The sequence below is a fragment of the Rhinolophus hipposideros genome (genome assembly GCF_964194185.1).
Source record: "Rhinolophus hipposideros genome assembly, chromosome: 22".
In the NCBI taxonomy this organism is placed as follows: Eukaryota; Metazoa; Chordata; class Mammalia; order Chiroptera; family Rhinolophidae; genus Rhinolophus; species Rhinolophus hipposideros.
This window is the reverse complement of record NC_138068.1, coordinates 9,642,115-9,660,165: the sequence shown is the minus strand read 5'-3', so window position 1 is coordinate 9,660,165 and position 18,051 is coordinate 9,642,115. Positions and strand designations below refer to the sequence as shown.

Below are 18,051 nucleotides of genomic sequence, written 5' to 3'. Positions count from 1 at the left end.
CAACACATCATTTAGGAAAATACTATTTTTTTTTTATCTTTACAAGCCAATGGTCTCCTGATCAGAAAATATATACATGACAATCATGAATATAATTTAGTCTTAGTGCCTAAAAGCAGAACTCCTCAAAATGGGGTAATCAGAAGTTCTATGAGGAAAAAATTACTCCTGTTTGTCCATCTTTCCAAGTTTACGGTTGTTCACCACATGAGAATTAAGCAAAAGTTTAAATGACTACTAATACTTTGAGGACCACCGGGAAGGTGAAAAAAAAAAACAGCTCTCTCTTTACTGATATTTAAATGTTTTATAGCTGTTTCATGAAAATAATACACAACTGTGCTCACTTGTATACCTTAGATTAATTTAAGTTTTAGAACTCAACACGGAGCTTTCCTACTATACAGTTTCCTGTACCTGATATTCCACATTTTTCATCTTCTTAATTAGCCACTAATTGCCTTGGAGAACTTCCATAATTGATGACAGGAACTAAGGTACCTCAGAAACAACGACCAAGTTCCCTTCTGGTCGCAGCAAAGTACCTGTGTGTCTCTGTAACCTGGGAAGGAGGAGGAGGAACAATAACGAGAGTCTAATAATTGCTTACTGAAACTAACAAAAGGAGGGAGGGCAAGGGGGAATTTGAGAAGAGACAGCACTTTAAATTATTCAATGTGATTCCCATGCTTGGGAAAACACTGAATTCAGGGGATCAGCAGGAGGTATGAATGTTCTTCAGTAAAAAGTCGCATTATAAAAAGAATTACTGGATCAAAATGTAATATTCATTTTCATTTAACATCCAATTACCTAGAGGATTGAGGATGAGGCAGGAGCTAATGAGTCCAGAGCTCTATTTCATGCTTAAAAGCAAAAGTGTGAAGCTACAGGAAAGGACTGATTTAGCAGATTAGAACTTAAAAGGATTACTCAGAAGATAAAAGGAGGGGGGATGGTCTTAACATCCCAAAGATATATTTCCATAAAATTCTTTTAGTTTTTGCCTTTGACCAAGACAACTCAAGTTTCCTTTCTTTCTTTCTTTCTTTCTTTCTTTCTTTTTTTCCCCCCAGTGTAGAAATTCTAAGTCTTTTAGGGCATATGTCCTAAAACAATAGCATTGCACAGTGTGAGCTCCTCCCAAAGAGTAAAACTGTGAAGTCTGATGATTACACACAAACACTTCACCATTCCAACAGGCCTGCAGAATCTATGGCTCAGTGTTGCATGAAAGTTGGGAGACTAAGTGAATGGGCAATCTGAATTTTTTTAAATGGGGTAACTTTCAATAGTGACAGAAGTCATTATTCCTTTTTATACACATAGGTTCAACATACCCTTTCTCAGAATCATGTTAACTTCAAATCTAAAAGGGACCCTCAAATCTATCCAATTACCTGAGTTTACAGATGAGAAAACTGAAGTAAAAATGTATACCTAGTTATTGGTAAAGTCCGACTGGAGCCCGATCGTCCTAACTCTCAGTTTCGTACTACGCAGTATTAGACCAAATGGGCACCTCCTATGGTTATAAACAATCATTACAAACACGGAGCTTTGTGTCAAGCCTGTGCTAAGCAGTTTTACATGCATATCAAAAAGATAGTATCCTCTATTTGGCAGAAAAGAAAATGTATTTGCCCACGTGGTCAGGGCTGATCCAAACCTAGTTCTGGCTGATTTCTAGGCTGAAGTTCATGTCTATCCTCCAGTCCTCACCATGGCCTACAGGTCCTGAACCCTCCTACCTTTCTGAACTCATCTCCTACCACTCCCCCATCACTCACAAAACTCCAGTCAACCTCCATTCAGTCAAGCCCATCCCTGCCTCAGGGCCTTTTCACGCGTGCTGAATGCCCGCCCCCAACCCACCCCAGCTACCACCCCCAGACCTGTGAGTGACTGGTTCTACCCCTTCAAGTCAAGTACCACCTCTTCCCTAACCACTCAATCTAAAACAAACCCTCAGTCACTCCCACCACTATCTGAAATTATCTTGTATATTGGTCGTCTCCCCATTAGAATACAAGTACCACATGGACAAAAGCTTTCCACTAGAATGAAAGCACCACAATGGCAGAAATGTTCCACCTTATTCATTACTAGACCACCCGATGTCCAAAAGAGTATTTGACAAGAGGAGGCGCTCTCTCTCTCTCTCTCTCTCTCTCTCTCTCTAGAGAGAGAGAGAGAGAGAGAGAGAGAGAATGAAGGAATGAATATCTGTGTCTGAACCTCCATCTCGTTAAGGGCCAGTATCATACAATTCAGCAACTGATTATATACTATCTTCTATTTTTCTCTAATGATGATTAATCGTGTCTCTACAACCATACTGTACATGCCTCATGGATAGATACCTCATAATTTTCTGCTCTGGGCAAGTTAATAATTCACCCTGGGCTTGTAAGATCATCTATAAAATGAAAGAAGCAGTCAAAAGCCTAGAACTCAAACATCTCCCATAGCTGGTAACATGACAGGTAAACACTCAAATGCTGGATTATTACTGACTCACAGATCTTATATTCCCTTCATATTCTCACAACGTTCTACAAAAATACACCTCGTGTGCAAAGGAACACATTCCTTTATTTAGCTAGTATTAGAAACTAAAAAGTAACGGCCCTTGCACTAGAAAGATACACACAAGTCTCTCTCTTCTCATGACAGCGCCATTAATTTCTTTTAAGGCAACACCCAACCTGTTCGCTTCTGATTATCTTTTATCTCGACCAGCATTAACCTCCAGTTTTCTCTGTTTCTATGACAGGCCTCAGCAGCATCACATTTCTTACTTCTTGCTTGCTCAAGTTTTGTTTGCTTTATGTGGTTGGATGTAACCAACGTACCTTCCATTATCTAAAAAAACTATAAAATTAGGGCAAGCAGGGCAAGCATTTGGCTTTCATGGCTTTGGAATTCCTACTCCCTTGAAGGGCTCTAAAGAGTCAAGGCAACACAGAGAACTTCCTTCCTGGTGATTTATTACAAGTCACTCCCACTGGCCTGTCACGCTCAGTGGGGGAAACGTCTGGATTGGAGCAGAGTCCTCTATTGGCTCGAGTATCAACGACCTGGAGCAGTAACTGACACAGTCTGAATGGCTGATTCCAAAGACTGTCCAAGTCTAGCAGATTTCCACTGTTAAAGACATTTCAGCCCCAAACCCAAGACCCTGTTTCCAAAACAGGGAAATTCTGCAGAGAGGACATAAAACATGACCAAAGTCCTGGTCAAAAGGGTCCCGTTTCAGATTTATAACTTCAACCGGTTCTCCAAATATGATTTCCTTCTAAAAAGAATGACATGACGAAATACTCAAAGAAAATATGTGAGTGTACGCATGAAGGCACATATGGAAAGAGAGGGGTGTCTTTAGCAGGGTGAGGTTTCTTAATTTTCTAAAATAAAATAACCCACATGTCACCATACTCATTTCATTCCGGAAAAGCTCAGGAAGTGCACTGAGGCATTTAGAGGGCATTTGCATGTGAGGAACAACAACTAAAGGCTATTTTCATATAATACTTAACTGGGACAATCTGAAATTGTCCTGTGACAATTATTAGAAAAGGTTGCATTTGAGTTTATAAAACATGCACCATATTTTGCCGTGTATAATGTGCTCCCATGTATAATGCACATCCATGTTTTTGGCCCAAACATTCAGGGGGAAAAAATCTTTCATTTTAATTCAAATTTTTCTTTGTTCACATTTAGGTGCTTATTTTTTTGTATTATAATGGAATTTTAGCATTTATTCTTTAACATATTATGGTACAAGAAATTTTACGTACTGGTAACAAATTTACAATATTTACACATCATAGAAGTCCAAGAACTCTACATTGTTACAAGTTTGTTGTAAGCTCAACAAAACCGATTATCCTATTCCAGGGTATTACTTTGCACACGGATATTGTTATTGATTTCTAGAGTTACACTTCTAACTCATAAGCATAAATAAAAGAATTAAAAACATTTATACAGATATGGAATTAGTACTACCCATGTATAATGCACATCCTGATTTTTCCCTCACAAATTTTGGGGGAAAAGTGTGCATTATACACGGCAAAATACAGTATCTTATCTAAAATCTTAGGTCCAGTATTTGTGTAGAATGTGAATGAATTCTCAACTTTCTATATGTAAAAACAACTCATTAAAAGTTTAAGATGCAGTTCTAGTTTTTCAAACAACTTTGTTTTTTGTGCCAAGTATAGGATCAGAGAATCAAGTGATTTCCTCAAGGTCATCTGGTCAAGTCAGGTGGGATTAGAATTACCGGTTTCTGCTTTCCAAAACCCAGCCATAAATCAAACTTTTCTTGTAACTAAGCAGGGCAGAAGGGAAAAACCATTCCCCATTTTCTTTCCTCAACACTCAAAGGATAAAAAAAAAACTTAGTTTAAATGGTAGAACTTCAATAAAATTTCATCAATGTATAGACTATTACCTCTAACCATGCATAGGCACCTCTCAGAATCAGTAACCTTTAACATGTTGCAAAGGTCAGTAACCTCTATACAGCCTCCCAGATGATCGCATCATAAACTTAAGATGTTTTGAAATCATCACTTCATATGCACATCTATAAATAGTTCACTTATCTTTTGAAAGACCTGGTCATACTGGAATATGGAAGTACTCTGAGCTCTTAGATCTTTCTTAAGGTAAAGGATCACAAATAAGTTCAAAGTTTTCTTCAGAACCCTAAAAAGAATAGGCATACTTCAACAGTGCAGGTAAAACAGGTGATTGATAAATGAGAATCACTCAGGCAGAGCGGGCTAGATAGAAGAGGCACTTTCATCACCAAATCACCCTCCTCTTCTTTTTTCAAATCCACCACCTCCATCATATTTTCCGTCCCATCCTTTTCATTTCTACTTTGAAACTACTGATATAAAACACTACTTTTGAATTAACAACAAAAATAACGTCCAATGAAATCATATTTTTAAAAAAATACTAATTGGATAGGGATGGGGATATCAAAGTAGCAAAGAGTACCTTGTATTTGTTACAAACGCACTAGTCTTATTTAAGTTTCCTCACATCCAATTTTCTAAGTCAAATAGTACCATCACCCCCATTTCAGAGGCCTCTCACGTCCAGGAAAATTCCCCTTTGCTCTGAAATTATGAGTCACTGATATTTAGAGCTGGCGTTAGATCTCAGAAGTACTAAGTTAATGGCTAGGCTGAAATTGTGGTTGGGTTGTATTATACATAAACAACTTTAAAACTTTTATAACCAAGATGATTTTTCGCGTCTCAAATTCAAGTCTACCTATTTCTGAATATAGCCGTAACACACTCTTGGAGTGCTGATTTCTCTTTAGCCCTTGAGCAAAATGTGGCCACAGGGTATACAGAGCTAATCAAAACCAAGGACTGGAAAAAATTAAACCTGGAAGGAAATACAAGTCTGACACTTTCCATTATGCCAGAAAACAGAATTGCCATTACTTGGAAAGGTATTAGGTGGAGCCATACTAAATTGCCAATATATTTAACTGTCTTTGACCTGCAAAAACAGAAATTTCATATGGTTCAACCTAATGTTATTTTCTAAGCTCATTTTAATAATTATCTCAAATAAAGTCTTCATATCCCAAAGCACATAAAACCTCATAATTTTCGAGATTGCCTAACCTTTTGAAAAGATTTGCCATCCCACTGTCCAAAGCAGGTCATTTGAAAAATTAAGTTCACTAACAGGAAAGCCACGCTAAGTAAAACCACCAATGTAACCATGCTGAATGTAACCAGGCTTTCATGAACCCTAAGACCACTCCACATCCTTTTTACTGTTCCCCTTTCCCACTAACAGAATTTGAATCCTAGGCAGGTCTGCCTTTTAGAAGACTTACATTTAAAGAGATACAATGAAAAATGTAAGTGCTTTGCATCATTTCCAGTGATCAGTGATACAGGAATCTAAGCATAGTGGGAGTAGCAGCCCTTTACCCTGCTGTTCCACTGACCTAAAAATCTACCATTGAGGAATTTTAAATAAGTTCCATTTCTGTTGGAGAATCTGGCTTCTACTCTTTCTAATCAAAAGGGTTATTACCAAACCAATGGGATAATATTTTTCCATTTCGATATGGCTGATTTATGCACCCACCAGAAATAACCTTCCCGAAAGAGGTTATGGTTCCAAGACTGCCTCTAGGTCCAAGTCCATTAATGCACACCCATTTCTGTCAGAGTCTAATATCCAATATGCTAATGAACTCTTTTCTCAATTAATTCCACTAATTACTCAACCTGTTCTTGTTCTGCCAAAACTCGTACCTACTCAACTGAGCCATCAGGCTACATACAGCAGCTTCCTAGAGGGATGCTTTTCCTAAGACACCTCATAAACTGTCAGGGCAATCTGATGTTGCCTCTTCTATCTTCCTAGATCTAGTTTATAGTACAAATCATCAATATTAACCATCAAGTGAAATATGCTCTAAAAAGAAAAATTTTGAGAAAACCTCCTGCTCTATCTGGAAATGTCTCTATTCAGCTAGTTCAGTGTTGATAGGTCAACAGAGATCGGTACCAGTCTCTACCGTACGACAATCCTACAGAGCATTTCCCTGTAGTTAAACCATCAATCTTTTCGTAACATCCAAATAATCCAGACTTTTTCTAGCAGAATTCACTCCCTTTGTCCCACCCCCCAACAGCATCTCCTGATCATTTTTCACCCTAAACTGAGGTTTACTCTAGAGCCCCATCGTGATGCCAAGTCAGGTAAATAGATTCCTGAAACCTTCCATCCCTTTTCTCTAAAGTTTTGCTTTGTTTTGTTTTTTAAACTATGCATCAGGTACGGTGATACGTGCTTTAAAAGAGAATTTATCAACTTCCATCCTTGAAACCTATGAGATTCGGATTAATACCCCATTTTACAGAGGAGAAAAGATAAGGCTTAATAACTTGCCCAAGGTCATACAGGGCAGGGATTCAAATCCAAGTCTGACTTCAATGTCCTCTGATCTTAACCCTCGTGCTGTAGTTCCTTCTCATCTCTTTTTTCACGTCCTAGATGTCTGCTCTGTGGTCTTATAGTCTTGGGCAGGGTTCAGTTTCTTCAAAGGCTGTCTTTCCTTTACTTTTATTATTATTATTTTTTAAAGTGTGAAAGAGCAGTTTATTAGAAGAGAAAGTACACTTCAAAGAGGTAGAAGCGGGTCCAAGCAGAAGCGTGATTCAAAACGCTCAAAAGTCTCAAAGGCTCAAAGCACCAAAGGGCAAGGTCCAGGGCTCAAAGGGCCAAAGGGCCAAAGGACCAAAGTCTAGCCCAGGGCCTTATGACCAGGAGAAAAAGTACACTCCAAAGAGTTTGGAGCCCGCCAGGCAAGAGAAGTGGCTCAAAAAGGCCCAGAGACTGTCTTTCCTTTAAAGGACATGCCTTAGAGAAGAATGAGTACCCATTCTATCTTTTGTCCACGTTCCTCCTCTCCACCTGACCCCATTTCCGCAAGACTCTTTTAGGGCCAATATAAATGTCCCCTTTTACCCCAGAACAGGCACCACAGAAAACTGAAAAGCCACCTTCTAGCCTCAAGGCTAGGAGGGCAGAAGTGAAAAAGAAGGAAAGAGCCCAGCCAGCACCCCTACCCCAAGTCTTCATTCAGGAGGAAACTGTGGCTGAGGACCGCAGAGAGGTACAGGGAGGGGGAGTCGGGGGGAGCAGGCAGGGAGGTGACAAGACTGTGCCCTTCGGGGTAGGCGGGGCGGGGGTGGGACGGAGACCGGGAAAAGGCTGGGGACTCCCGTGGGTTCGTAGACTGAATGGGGGGTGGGCCTCCAGACGGGGTGGGAGGTGCCACTGGGAGAGGAAAGGGATCCCGCCACTCGGAGGAGAAGGTGTGCTGGGGACGAGGATCTGGAGGAAGATGTAACAGGGGAAAGTGGAGGGAAGAAAGGGGAGGGGAGGGATGCTGAGCAGGGAAGCGTGGAGTCACCGAGGAAGCGGGAGGAGATGGATGGATGGCAACCGGGACGGTGGGGCGCCTCCAAACCAGGGCACCGGGTCTCGTGCGCCGCGCGGAGCGCCGAGCGGGTTGCGGGGGGAGGACGGCTCGGGGTGCGCGGAATGCCGGGAACGGGGGCTTGGGAGACCCCGGGGGAGGAGCGGCAGTTCTCCAGCCGGGAAGCGGGAAGCGGGGGCTCTGGCGAGGCAAGAGCGGGACGGGGGGCGTCCCAGCGCGCGGGAGGGCTGTGTGGCGGCGCGGGAGGGTCGGGAGGAGACGGGGCGGGCGGGAAGCGAGCGAGCGGAGCCGGGTCCGAACCCCGCGGGGCTGCAGAGGGCGGGAAGGTCCCGGGACCCCCCGAGGGTCCGACTCGGGGTCGCCGCCCGGCCGGGGCTCCAACAAGGACCGGCGCCTTCCGGGCGGGGCGGGGATCCCCGGAACCCTCCCGAGGCCAGCGCGCACCCCCGCCGCCCCCCGGGCCCAGGCCCCCTCCTACCTATGCCGGGCGCTACGTAGACGAAGTAGAGCAGCGAGGACGAGAGCGAGAAGAAGAAGAGCGCGGCGATGAGCGAGCGGCGCGGCAGCCGCAGCAGTCCCCGGCGAACGCGCATGCTGCAGCCGGGCGGCCGCTCGAGGGCCGGGCCGGGCCTGCTCCCGCCGCTCCCCGTCCGTCGCCTCCTGGGCCTCCGCCGCCGCCTGGGCCTCGGCCACCACCTCCCAGGCCTCGCCGGCCGCCGCTGGCCGCTGCCTCGCCGCTCCCAGCCGCCGGCCGCCGAGGGCCGGGCCACATGAAGCGGGCGGGGGCCGGAGCGGCCCCGAGCGAGCGCAGCGGCGGGGGCGGGGCGGCCGGCGGGGGCGGGGCGGGGGCGGGGCCAGCGCCGCCGGGCACCGTCGTAAAAGACCCGCTCGAGCGTGCTCGCCGCCCGGCTCTGGCGGCGGCGCGGCCGCCCTCAGGGAAAGGCGCCAAATGGCGACAGCCCCTCTCCCCGCTCGGCCACCGCCCAGGTTTTGGGGGAGCGTCGCTCAAGTGCCGGGAGCCTTCGCGTAGGGGCGCCCCCAACCCGGGAGCCAAGGGGCCGTCTGCAATGTCTGAAGCGGCTGGTCGCCAAGTTGGGCAGAATATCTGGGATCGTAGGCTGGAGAGCTCGGTACACACCTTCATTCATTCATTCACCCATTCACTCATTCATTCAATTCACTACTTACGGAACGCCAGACATACCAGACACCGTTCTTGGTGCTGGGGAGGCTACCGAGAACAAAACAGACACAGTCTGTGTCATTTGGGAACTTACAAATGGGAGGAGAAAAAGAAACATGAATTCATAGTATCAGGTACTGGTAAGTGATATGAACACAATAAAACAGGAGAACGTGTTCGAGGCAGGGTAGTGGGGGGTCAAGGAAGGCCTCACTGAGCAGATGACAAGAACTGAGACATAAAACAGGGAACAGCAGATGCAAAAGCATGATCCGTCCCCAGGTTGACTCCCAGGCCAGCACGGATAAAATCCAGTAAGGTAGGAAGAGCGGCAAGGATGAGGTTGGAACTCTAGGCAAGGTCCACATCCCACAAAGTCATAAGGAGTGTAATGATAACACCTATCAATGTGAAGACGTGTGTTAAGAGATAGTGGACCTTACTTATCTCTTTAAAGCCCCCCAACACCCGTGAGATATGTGCTCTTATTATTCCTATGGTAAAAATGAGGAAACAGGCTCCTAGAGGGAGAAGCAATTCACCCAAGCCTTGCAGTAAGGGCTCAAATCAAAACTGACCTGCTTCCCAAGGCAGACCCTTGACTACTAGGTTGTAACTGCCTCACTATTCCATCTGGCCCCTAATTGTCATCCTACAGACAAATTGGTATGCTACTCTATAGGATAGAGTGAGAATATGCTAAAAACATTGCTTTAAGATCAGCCCTAGGCCAGAAGACCCCCGAAGGCGGTGAAACTCACAGCCAAGGCCAGTAGAAACAGCATCAGCTTCAAGAAGCTGCCAGCTGAAGTGGGGAGGCAAGTGTCCCCTATATACATTTGAACCTGGGGCACTGTCTCGGAATGCCAGAAGCAGTCAGGAGAGAGGATTTTGCAGGGATTCTATAAGAACCAACAATAATCCCACTTTATATTCCTAAAGCAATTTATACTTTTTTTGGGGGGGGAAGGGGAACAGGACTTTATTGGGGAACAGTGTGTACTTCCAGGACTTTTTTTTCCCCCAAGTCAAGTTGTTGTCCTTTCAATCTTAGTTGTGGAGGGCTCAGCTCAGCTCCGGGAGGCAGCTCAGTTCAAGGTGCTGTGTTCAATCTTAGTTTCAGAGGGCACTGCCCACCATCCCTTGCAAGACTCAAGGAGTTGAACTGACAACCTTGTGGTTGAGAGCCCACTGGCCCATGTGGCAGCCTTTGGAGTTAGGAGCACAGAGCTCCAACCATCTGAGCCACCGGGCTGCCCCCGCAATTTATACTTTTTATAGTGTTTCTTTGATCCTTTAAGTGAGGGCTGCTCTAGAGCCAGATTGCCCAGGTTCTCTGACTCCCAGCTCTTCCATTCTTACCTGAGTCACCTTAGGCAGGTTACTTAACCTCTCTGTGCCTCTCAGTAAAATGGGGGGATGTTAGTAATATCAATCGCATCAGGTTGTTGTGAGGTTTAGAGTAATACATGTAAAGCCTGGCACAACACCCTTGGAAAACGAGGTGAGAGAGAAGAGGCTTAAACAACAAAAAAGAAATGCAGGAATTTTGACTCAGATGTAGGTTCAAATCTTGACTTGGTCTCAATTGGCTATGTGACCTTTAGCAAATCACGTGCCCCTCTGAGCTATTTATTATCTGTGAAATGAACCCAGTGCTCCCCACCCACAGGGAAGTGATGTGGAATAAGTGAGATAGCAGAGGTGAGACCCTAGACCAGGAATCCCGAACTAGCTGGAATAATCTGACCTGCAACTACTTTTTGTTTGGCCCGCACAACAGCCTCTCCCCTACCACGTCTTTAACAAACATATTCAAACATACAGAAAAGTTGAAAAATAGCACAAGGAACACTCCACCTGAATTCAACAATCGCTATCATTTTTCAAGATTTATCTGTATTCATATGTATGTACAATCTTTTCTGCATTTTTTAAAAGTAAGTTGCTGCCTTACTGGAACTATATGTCTCAATACTTCAGCAGAAATCTCAAGAAAAAATTGTATTCTCCTAGATAATCACCATAATATGATCACACCTGAGAAAATGAACTGTCATACTTCATAATATCCTGTAACATCAGTTCATTCCCAAATTTCCCCCCTTTGTTTTTAAGAATGTCTTTTATAGTGGTTTATTTTTTCAACAGTATGAAAACAAGGTTTACACGTTGTATTTAGAGTTATTTCTAGTACTTGTTTATCTACAACACTCCCTCTACCTTTTCTTGCATCACTTCCCCTCAACAATCTATTTAAAACATTTTTAAAGCTCTAGGGAAGTTGCAAGAATGGTACAATGAACACCCACCTACAACCATGCAATGCTTTGTTTTGTTTAATTGAACTAGTATTAGGTCCATTGGACTTCCACTTAGAAAAATAAGACTTCACTCCTAGTACCTCATACTTCCCACAAAAGTAATTCAAGATGGATTGTAGCTCTAAATGTGAATGATAAAACAAAAAAGCTTTTAGGCAAAAACATAGAAGAATATCTTCATGTCCTTGGAGTAAGCAAAAATTTATCAGAGGACACAAACACCAACCAAAAGGGAAAATTTTGATAGATTAGGCTACATGCAAATAAGAATTTCTCTTCATCAAAAGATACTATTGGGGGAGGGGAGGATACACTACATAGTAGGAGATAAAATAGAAAAATATGATAAAGAACTCATATCCAAAGTATTGTTTAAGATAAGACCAACAATCCAATAAGGGGGAAAAAGGAGGGAAAGCAAAAGATTTGAATAGGCTTCTATAAAAAAAGATATTCAAATGGCCAATAAGCATATGAAAAGATGCCTATATGTTTTGAAAAATGCAAATGAAACCATACTTCCATACCATCTGTGGGCCTCTAGTTTTGAAAAAGAGGGGGAGCGCTTGGGACCAAGCCTTGAGGAAGTCCAACTCTGAATGGCAGAGTAGAATGTGACTCTTCCAGGGAATAGAGAGGTAGGAGGCACAGCCAGGAGTCTGGGTGTTCTGGGAGCCAAGGGATGAGGTGCCTCTGCTCTTGTGAATAGGCCAAAGGTGTCTCCTAACTGGTCTTAGAAGCCCTCACTCCATCTCGTTATCTGTAAAGTGGCACTCACTGGACTGACTTCCTCAGCATGCTGGGAGGTAGAAAGATCACAGAGACTCGCGTATCTCTAAGCATGCTGGATCAGAGAAAAAGATCTGGCCCCTCTGATTGACACAACATGGGCTCCAGTTAGGAAGGGGGTGGTGGCGATCTAGTCAACTCAAAACAACAAATGTCCTCTACAGTTGGATTCCCTCCCCATCCACCTCTCCCCTCGCCTAGGTGGGCAAGGAATTCCTCTGTTCCCCTGTGAAAAGAGGTGGGGAGGCCTTCCCACATCTGGACTATATACTGATGGCCAATGTCTACTCATGTCCCATCTGGAATAACAAGGAATTGAAAAAGATCAGTTATTATTATTATTATTAATTAGGTTGGTGCAAAAGTAATTGCGGTTTAAAAGGTTTTAAAAAAAAAAATTGCAAAAACCGCAATTACTTTTGCACCAACCTATTATTATTATTATTTTAAAGTTTTAATTAATTTATTTATGTAAAGTGTTTGTTTTTGATCAGTTTTTATTTTAATGGAAGAAAATAAAGATGCCAGGGGTCGCTACCTCAAATTCCTCCCGCCAAACCCCCTTTTCATATCCAAGTTAGGTTTCCAACTCACTGGAGCCTGCATTCATTCATTCTTTCATTTAATCATTTGCTCTTCAGTTCCTCAGTCGAAAAGCTCACTGCACTCTGATCTCTGCTCCAAGGGTATCTCTTCTAAGAGACCTTTCCTCTGAAATATCTTCTTTTTTCCCCACCCCACAACTCTCTACCTTTTACCCAGGTTTACTTTTCTTCAGAGCACTTTTCGTCCTGATATATTATACATGTACGTGTTTCTTTGTCCATTTTCTGTCTCCCGTATCAGAATTTAAGTTCAGGAGGTCAGGGATTTTGTTTCATCCTCAGCTGTATCTTTGAATCTCGCACCGTGCCTGGTACCCAACAGATGCTCAATAATTGTTAAAGGAATGCCAAAAGAATAGCAGGTGTGCACTGGACATATGCGGTGTATTGGCGAGTACACAGTGGACAAAGTGGAGATTCTCACAGCCCATTGACAGGACTGATGGGAAAGTGAGTAATCTGGTACAATGCGATGAGGGCAGGACTCGTGTGGCAGATATTCAGGGAAGGCATCCTGTGAGATTCTAGACGGCCTTTAAAGGGGAGGTAAAACAGGTTTGCTCAAGGGCAGCACGTGGTGGCCAGCCCGGCTGGAGCAGCAGGTCCCTCCAAGGAAGAGGAAAAGGGGAGGGGTGAAACCAGAGGGGCCTAACCCTGTGGTTCAGTAAGGGCCCTGGTATCAGAAAGATCTGGTGACTAATCAGTCCTGCCTCTTCCTTGCCCTCACTCTATAATTTTGGTAAGGCATTTCATCTCTCTGAGCCTCCATTTCCACATCTGTAAGATGGGGCTACTACAGTTCCTTCTTCCTAGAGTTGCTGTGAGGACTTGAGATAGTGTCTATAATGTCTGCCATGTAACAAGCACTCAATCAATAGGAGCTGTCACTCTTCTTACACTTGTTCCTATGAGACGTAGGGAGCCCTTAAAGGTTTTAGAGGAAGGAGTAGCCTAAAGAAAGGGAGGTCCCTGGAGAAATGCCATGAGAGCACAAGTTGAGCCTTGTATATTTGTCAACACCCAATTACAGGCTTGCCCAAGTCAAACATAAAGAAAAAGATCCATAGCCTAAAGTAAAAAGTCACAGTGACACTGTGTCATCCCCACCCATTCAAACTCTACTGGAGAAGGTTCCAGGCACCCACCCTAAGGAAGCCATTGCACAATCCACAAACACTAATCACCGGTACAGTGATAATGTCACAGAGCAATGACTATCTCAGTTCAAACTCCCAGAGGCAGTGAAATTGTTAACATGTGCATAACTACCCTCCAAGTCCCACGAGACTTGGCATGGAGTGCTTCTAGTGCCAGGAATGCCAGCTGACTGAGCACTGACAGTGAGGTTGACCCCGTCACCTGCAGCCAGGCAGTGGTCAATCAGCCCCTTTCAGAGGAAAGTGCGACTCAGAGCAGAAGTGACAAGCATCACTTCCAGCCAGCAGTTTTAACAGCCAGCACATTCTTTTCCACTCTTTTTTCTACCACAATAACCATTAATTTTCCACAGAGCATCTGCCCCACCTCCAGAGTAAAGAGGAAACTCCCCCAACGCCATCTGGCCAGTGATAAACATATAGTATGAGCAAGAAATGAAACTCTGTTTTAAGCCTCTGAGATATAGGGGCTGTTTGTTACTATAGCATAATACCTGGTTTTTCCCAACTGATCATGAATATACTCTTCTGCAACTTGCTTTCTCTTGACATTGCTTTTAGAAGATGCATCCACAATGAAACATGTAGCTTGAATTTATTCATTTTTCACTGCTGTATAGTATTTCATCATATAATTAGGCCACACTTTTTTAAATTCCTTTTTCCTGATGATGTCTATTTTTCGTAATAGCCAATATTTTGCTATTACTGGTCTATAGATCCTCAGCCACAATTCAAAATCTAAAAAATCTGAAATCTACACGTCTTTTCATAATTTATTTGACAGCAACCCTTGACCTGACTTGACCTGAACTTCTTTAGTGGCAAAACTGGACCTCAGGAGACAGAAAGCTATCTGTAATCTTTATCACATTTAATATGCATATGCTCCACGGAGGAAATATTTAGATTTTTGCTTACAAGACAACCCATCCCTCTTAAGGAGTATTATATAAATATTCAGTGTATGTACCATATTACCTTTCAAAATTCTGAGATTTTCTAAAGTTCAAAACACATCTGGCCCCCAGGGGTTTGGATAAGAGATGGCAGCCCAGTACAAACAATGCTGCAATAAACATCTGTTTTCCCAAGATGGCCTCAACAATATTTCCCATCTCCATGGTCTTCTAGAACTTTCTTTAATTCCCCTCCCTAAATCTGTGTGATACAGTGAATCACTCGTAACCAATAAAAAGAAGCCGAAATGACACTACACAATTTCTGAGGTAATGCAGCTTCTGCCGTGTTGGTTGACTTCTAGCCACCCTGCTGTGGGGGATCTCCAGCAGAGGTCAAGGGTCCCAGCAGAGGTCCCAGCTGACAGCCAGCATCAATAACCAGACATGTGAGAGAACAATCCTTTAGCTATTCCAGCCTCCAACTGTCAAGTTATCCTCAACCTTCAAGCCTCCCCAGCTGAAGCTCCAGAGGAGCTGTCCCCATTGTGACCTTTCCAAATCCATGAGCTTAAGGAAATGTTATTATTTATACCACTGAGGTTGGGGTGCTTTGTGACCCAACAATAGGAACTGTAACAGCACCCTGTCTGTGTCCTCTGCATCAGAGCAAAAGTTTCTCCAGAGCACAGACATGCAAGAATGGAGTTGATGAGCAGTAAAATATGCACATCTCCTGCTTAACTATTTCCAAGTTGTTCTCCAAAATGGGTGTATCAATTTACACTCCCTGCTGCAGTCAATGAGGGCTCCCATGACTTCCTGCCTCACCCATGGTTGCTGTGACCAGACTTTTCCAGGGCTCTGCCCTCAGCCCCTCTGAAGAGAGGGTATAAAAGAGCAAGACTTGGCCCACGGGTTGTACTTTGCTTGCCCTGCACTAAAGAATGAGTCTTTATTTTATCAAGTATTTCCTACAGATTATGGAGCTTAGTAAAATCAATCCGTACCTTGATTTTTGCTTTGTTTGGAAAAATTAGTATTACAAGCCACCACCCTTCGGTTCATTCTATTGACTGCCTTCACTATGTTAAGCTTCCTAGAACATAGTTTTCATCGTTACTCTTCTACTTCCAAAAAATTGGGTGACTCCCTACAGCTTATAGAACAAAGCCTACCTTCATTTGATCTTTAAGACCTTCCACGACCTGGCCATGATCCATTGCATCTCTTACTTCTCTCCAACATGTAAATAGGGATGTAGAATAAACATGTCACGTTATAGTGGTTGGTAACATTCCATTATTCTATACCATAGGGGGCTTCGGCTGACATTCCATGATTCTACCGAGAAGAAGGGGGTTCGGCTAACGTTCCTTGAATCTGTACAGATGGTAAAGATCTGTAGACTTTCCATCATGATAAACAAAGAGGCTCTGCAAACATTTAATGATTCTGAATACATGAGAATGTTCCTCGAAAACAGTGCATAATACTATATACAGGAAAACAAGGTTGCTCAAACACCTCAAAATTCTATACACAGGGAGTGCCCTGTAAACATTTTATGATTTTATACGTAGGAGGAGACATTACAAATAGTACATAGTTCTGTCTATCTGTAGATAGAAAAGGCTGTGTAGCTCTCCCTTGATTTTCCAACGTGCTGTGCGAACAGTTGGTGGTCCTGTAGAGGGCTCTGCAAACAATTAATGAGTCAACTCAGAGGAGGGTGTTCATTTCCCTGATTCGGTCTAAAACAGAGTGCTCTGTAAAGAGTCTGTGGTACTAAACATAGGAAACTCTGCATGCAGTTAATGAGGCTACAGATAGGGAGTTCTGTAAATATTCCTTGATTTACACAGAGGAGGGGGCAGAGCAAACAGGCCATGACAGTACACACAACGTGGTATTCCACAAATAGCTCATGAGTTTATATGTAGGAGAGAATTCAGAACACATTCCAAGATTTTACACAGATCAAGAGGGTCTAGCAAATACTCCTTGACTCTGCCAAGAAGACAAAGAATCTCTACAAATATCCCTCACTGGTACATACAGGAGGAGGATTTGGAAGCAGTTCATGATTTAATAATACCCAGGAAGGTACTCGGCAAGTGCTTGGATATTCTGTGGGGTGTAGGGGGGTTGGCAAAGCTGGTCTTATGAAGGTAAGCTGGGGATGGAGTGGCAGTATTACCAATGGACTCCATACGCCAGAGCCAAGAGTCTCTAAATATTTCAAGTGCACATAGAGATGTTTAAGACCTGAAAAACAATATTCACTCCAAAATATAAAATGAAGCCTGCAAAACGTGAAAGTAATCAACGTTTAATTAAAACGACTACAAATATAATATTAGGTCAACTAGTCAACTGCCCCTGAACTCACATGATTATATTGAATTGTATTTACTAGGCCAAGGGGGTAATTTTTGTTATGCTTAATAGGATGTGAATTGGGCCTTTTTAAAAAAGGAACAATGCCAGAGGCCCAGGAAAATCCTAAAATGGCCTTAGATGGGGAAGTTGCTGGAAAATTTCCCTGGGGAGGTCAGAGGACTCCTGTTTCCAAGCCACCTGCTTTGCTGCTCCTGTCCAGCCAGCTCCTGAACGGAAGGTTGACGTTAGGAAGCTGAGCTTAGTTCATTCACTGCAGGGATGAGAAAACATTCCAACTCCCAAGAGATGGACAGGGCTCCAAATATCATCCACAGATTGGAGGGAAGGCCGCCCATGTCGGCAACAGGGAAAGCCAATTAGCCAAGCACATTAGTTGCAGCAGGTGTCTGGAGGAATCGGATATTGTCATGGTCTCAGGAAGGAAAAACAGCTGTTTCTGCTTCTCCCCCTCTCTCCCTCTATGTGTCCCCTGACTCCCAGGGGAGGGCTTTGAGCCAGCAGCATTACTTTGAGCAGAGTAATGGGGCCCAGAGACAGGAGGTGTGGCCACAGCTAAGCCCCAGGGCCACTGGCAGGAATGAGGAGTGTTGATCAAAGGCAGTGAGAGAAATTCTGAGTCTAGGGTCTTCACATCCAAGAGCCCAGCCATAATCCATCAACCCACATACAGCAAATGTAAGATTGCT

The 18,051-nt window shown here is 43.8% G+C and overlaps 1 protein-coding gene across 1 annotated transcript in view; it reads right to left on the bottom strand.

Moving 5' to 3' along the window:
- The window catches only part of B4GALT5 (beta-1,4-galactosyltransferase 5), a 67,808-nt gene extending 59,045 nt beyond the window's left edge, over nt 1-8,763 (bottom strand). Inside the window, exon 1 of the mRNA XM_081034517.1 lies at nt 8,484-8,763. Within this exon, the coding sequence (XP_080890643.1) occupies nt 8,484-8,598 (115 nt within the window). The 5' untranslated portion in view covers nt 8,599-8,763. The remainder of the gene's footprint in view (nt 1-8,483) is intronic.
- Between the last annotated feature and the right edge of the window lie 9,288 nt (nt 8,764-18,051).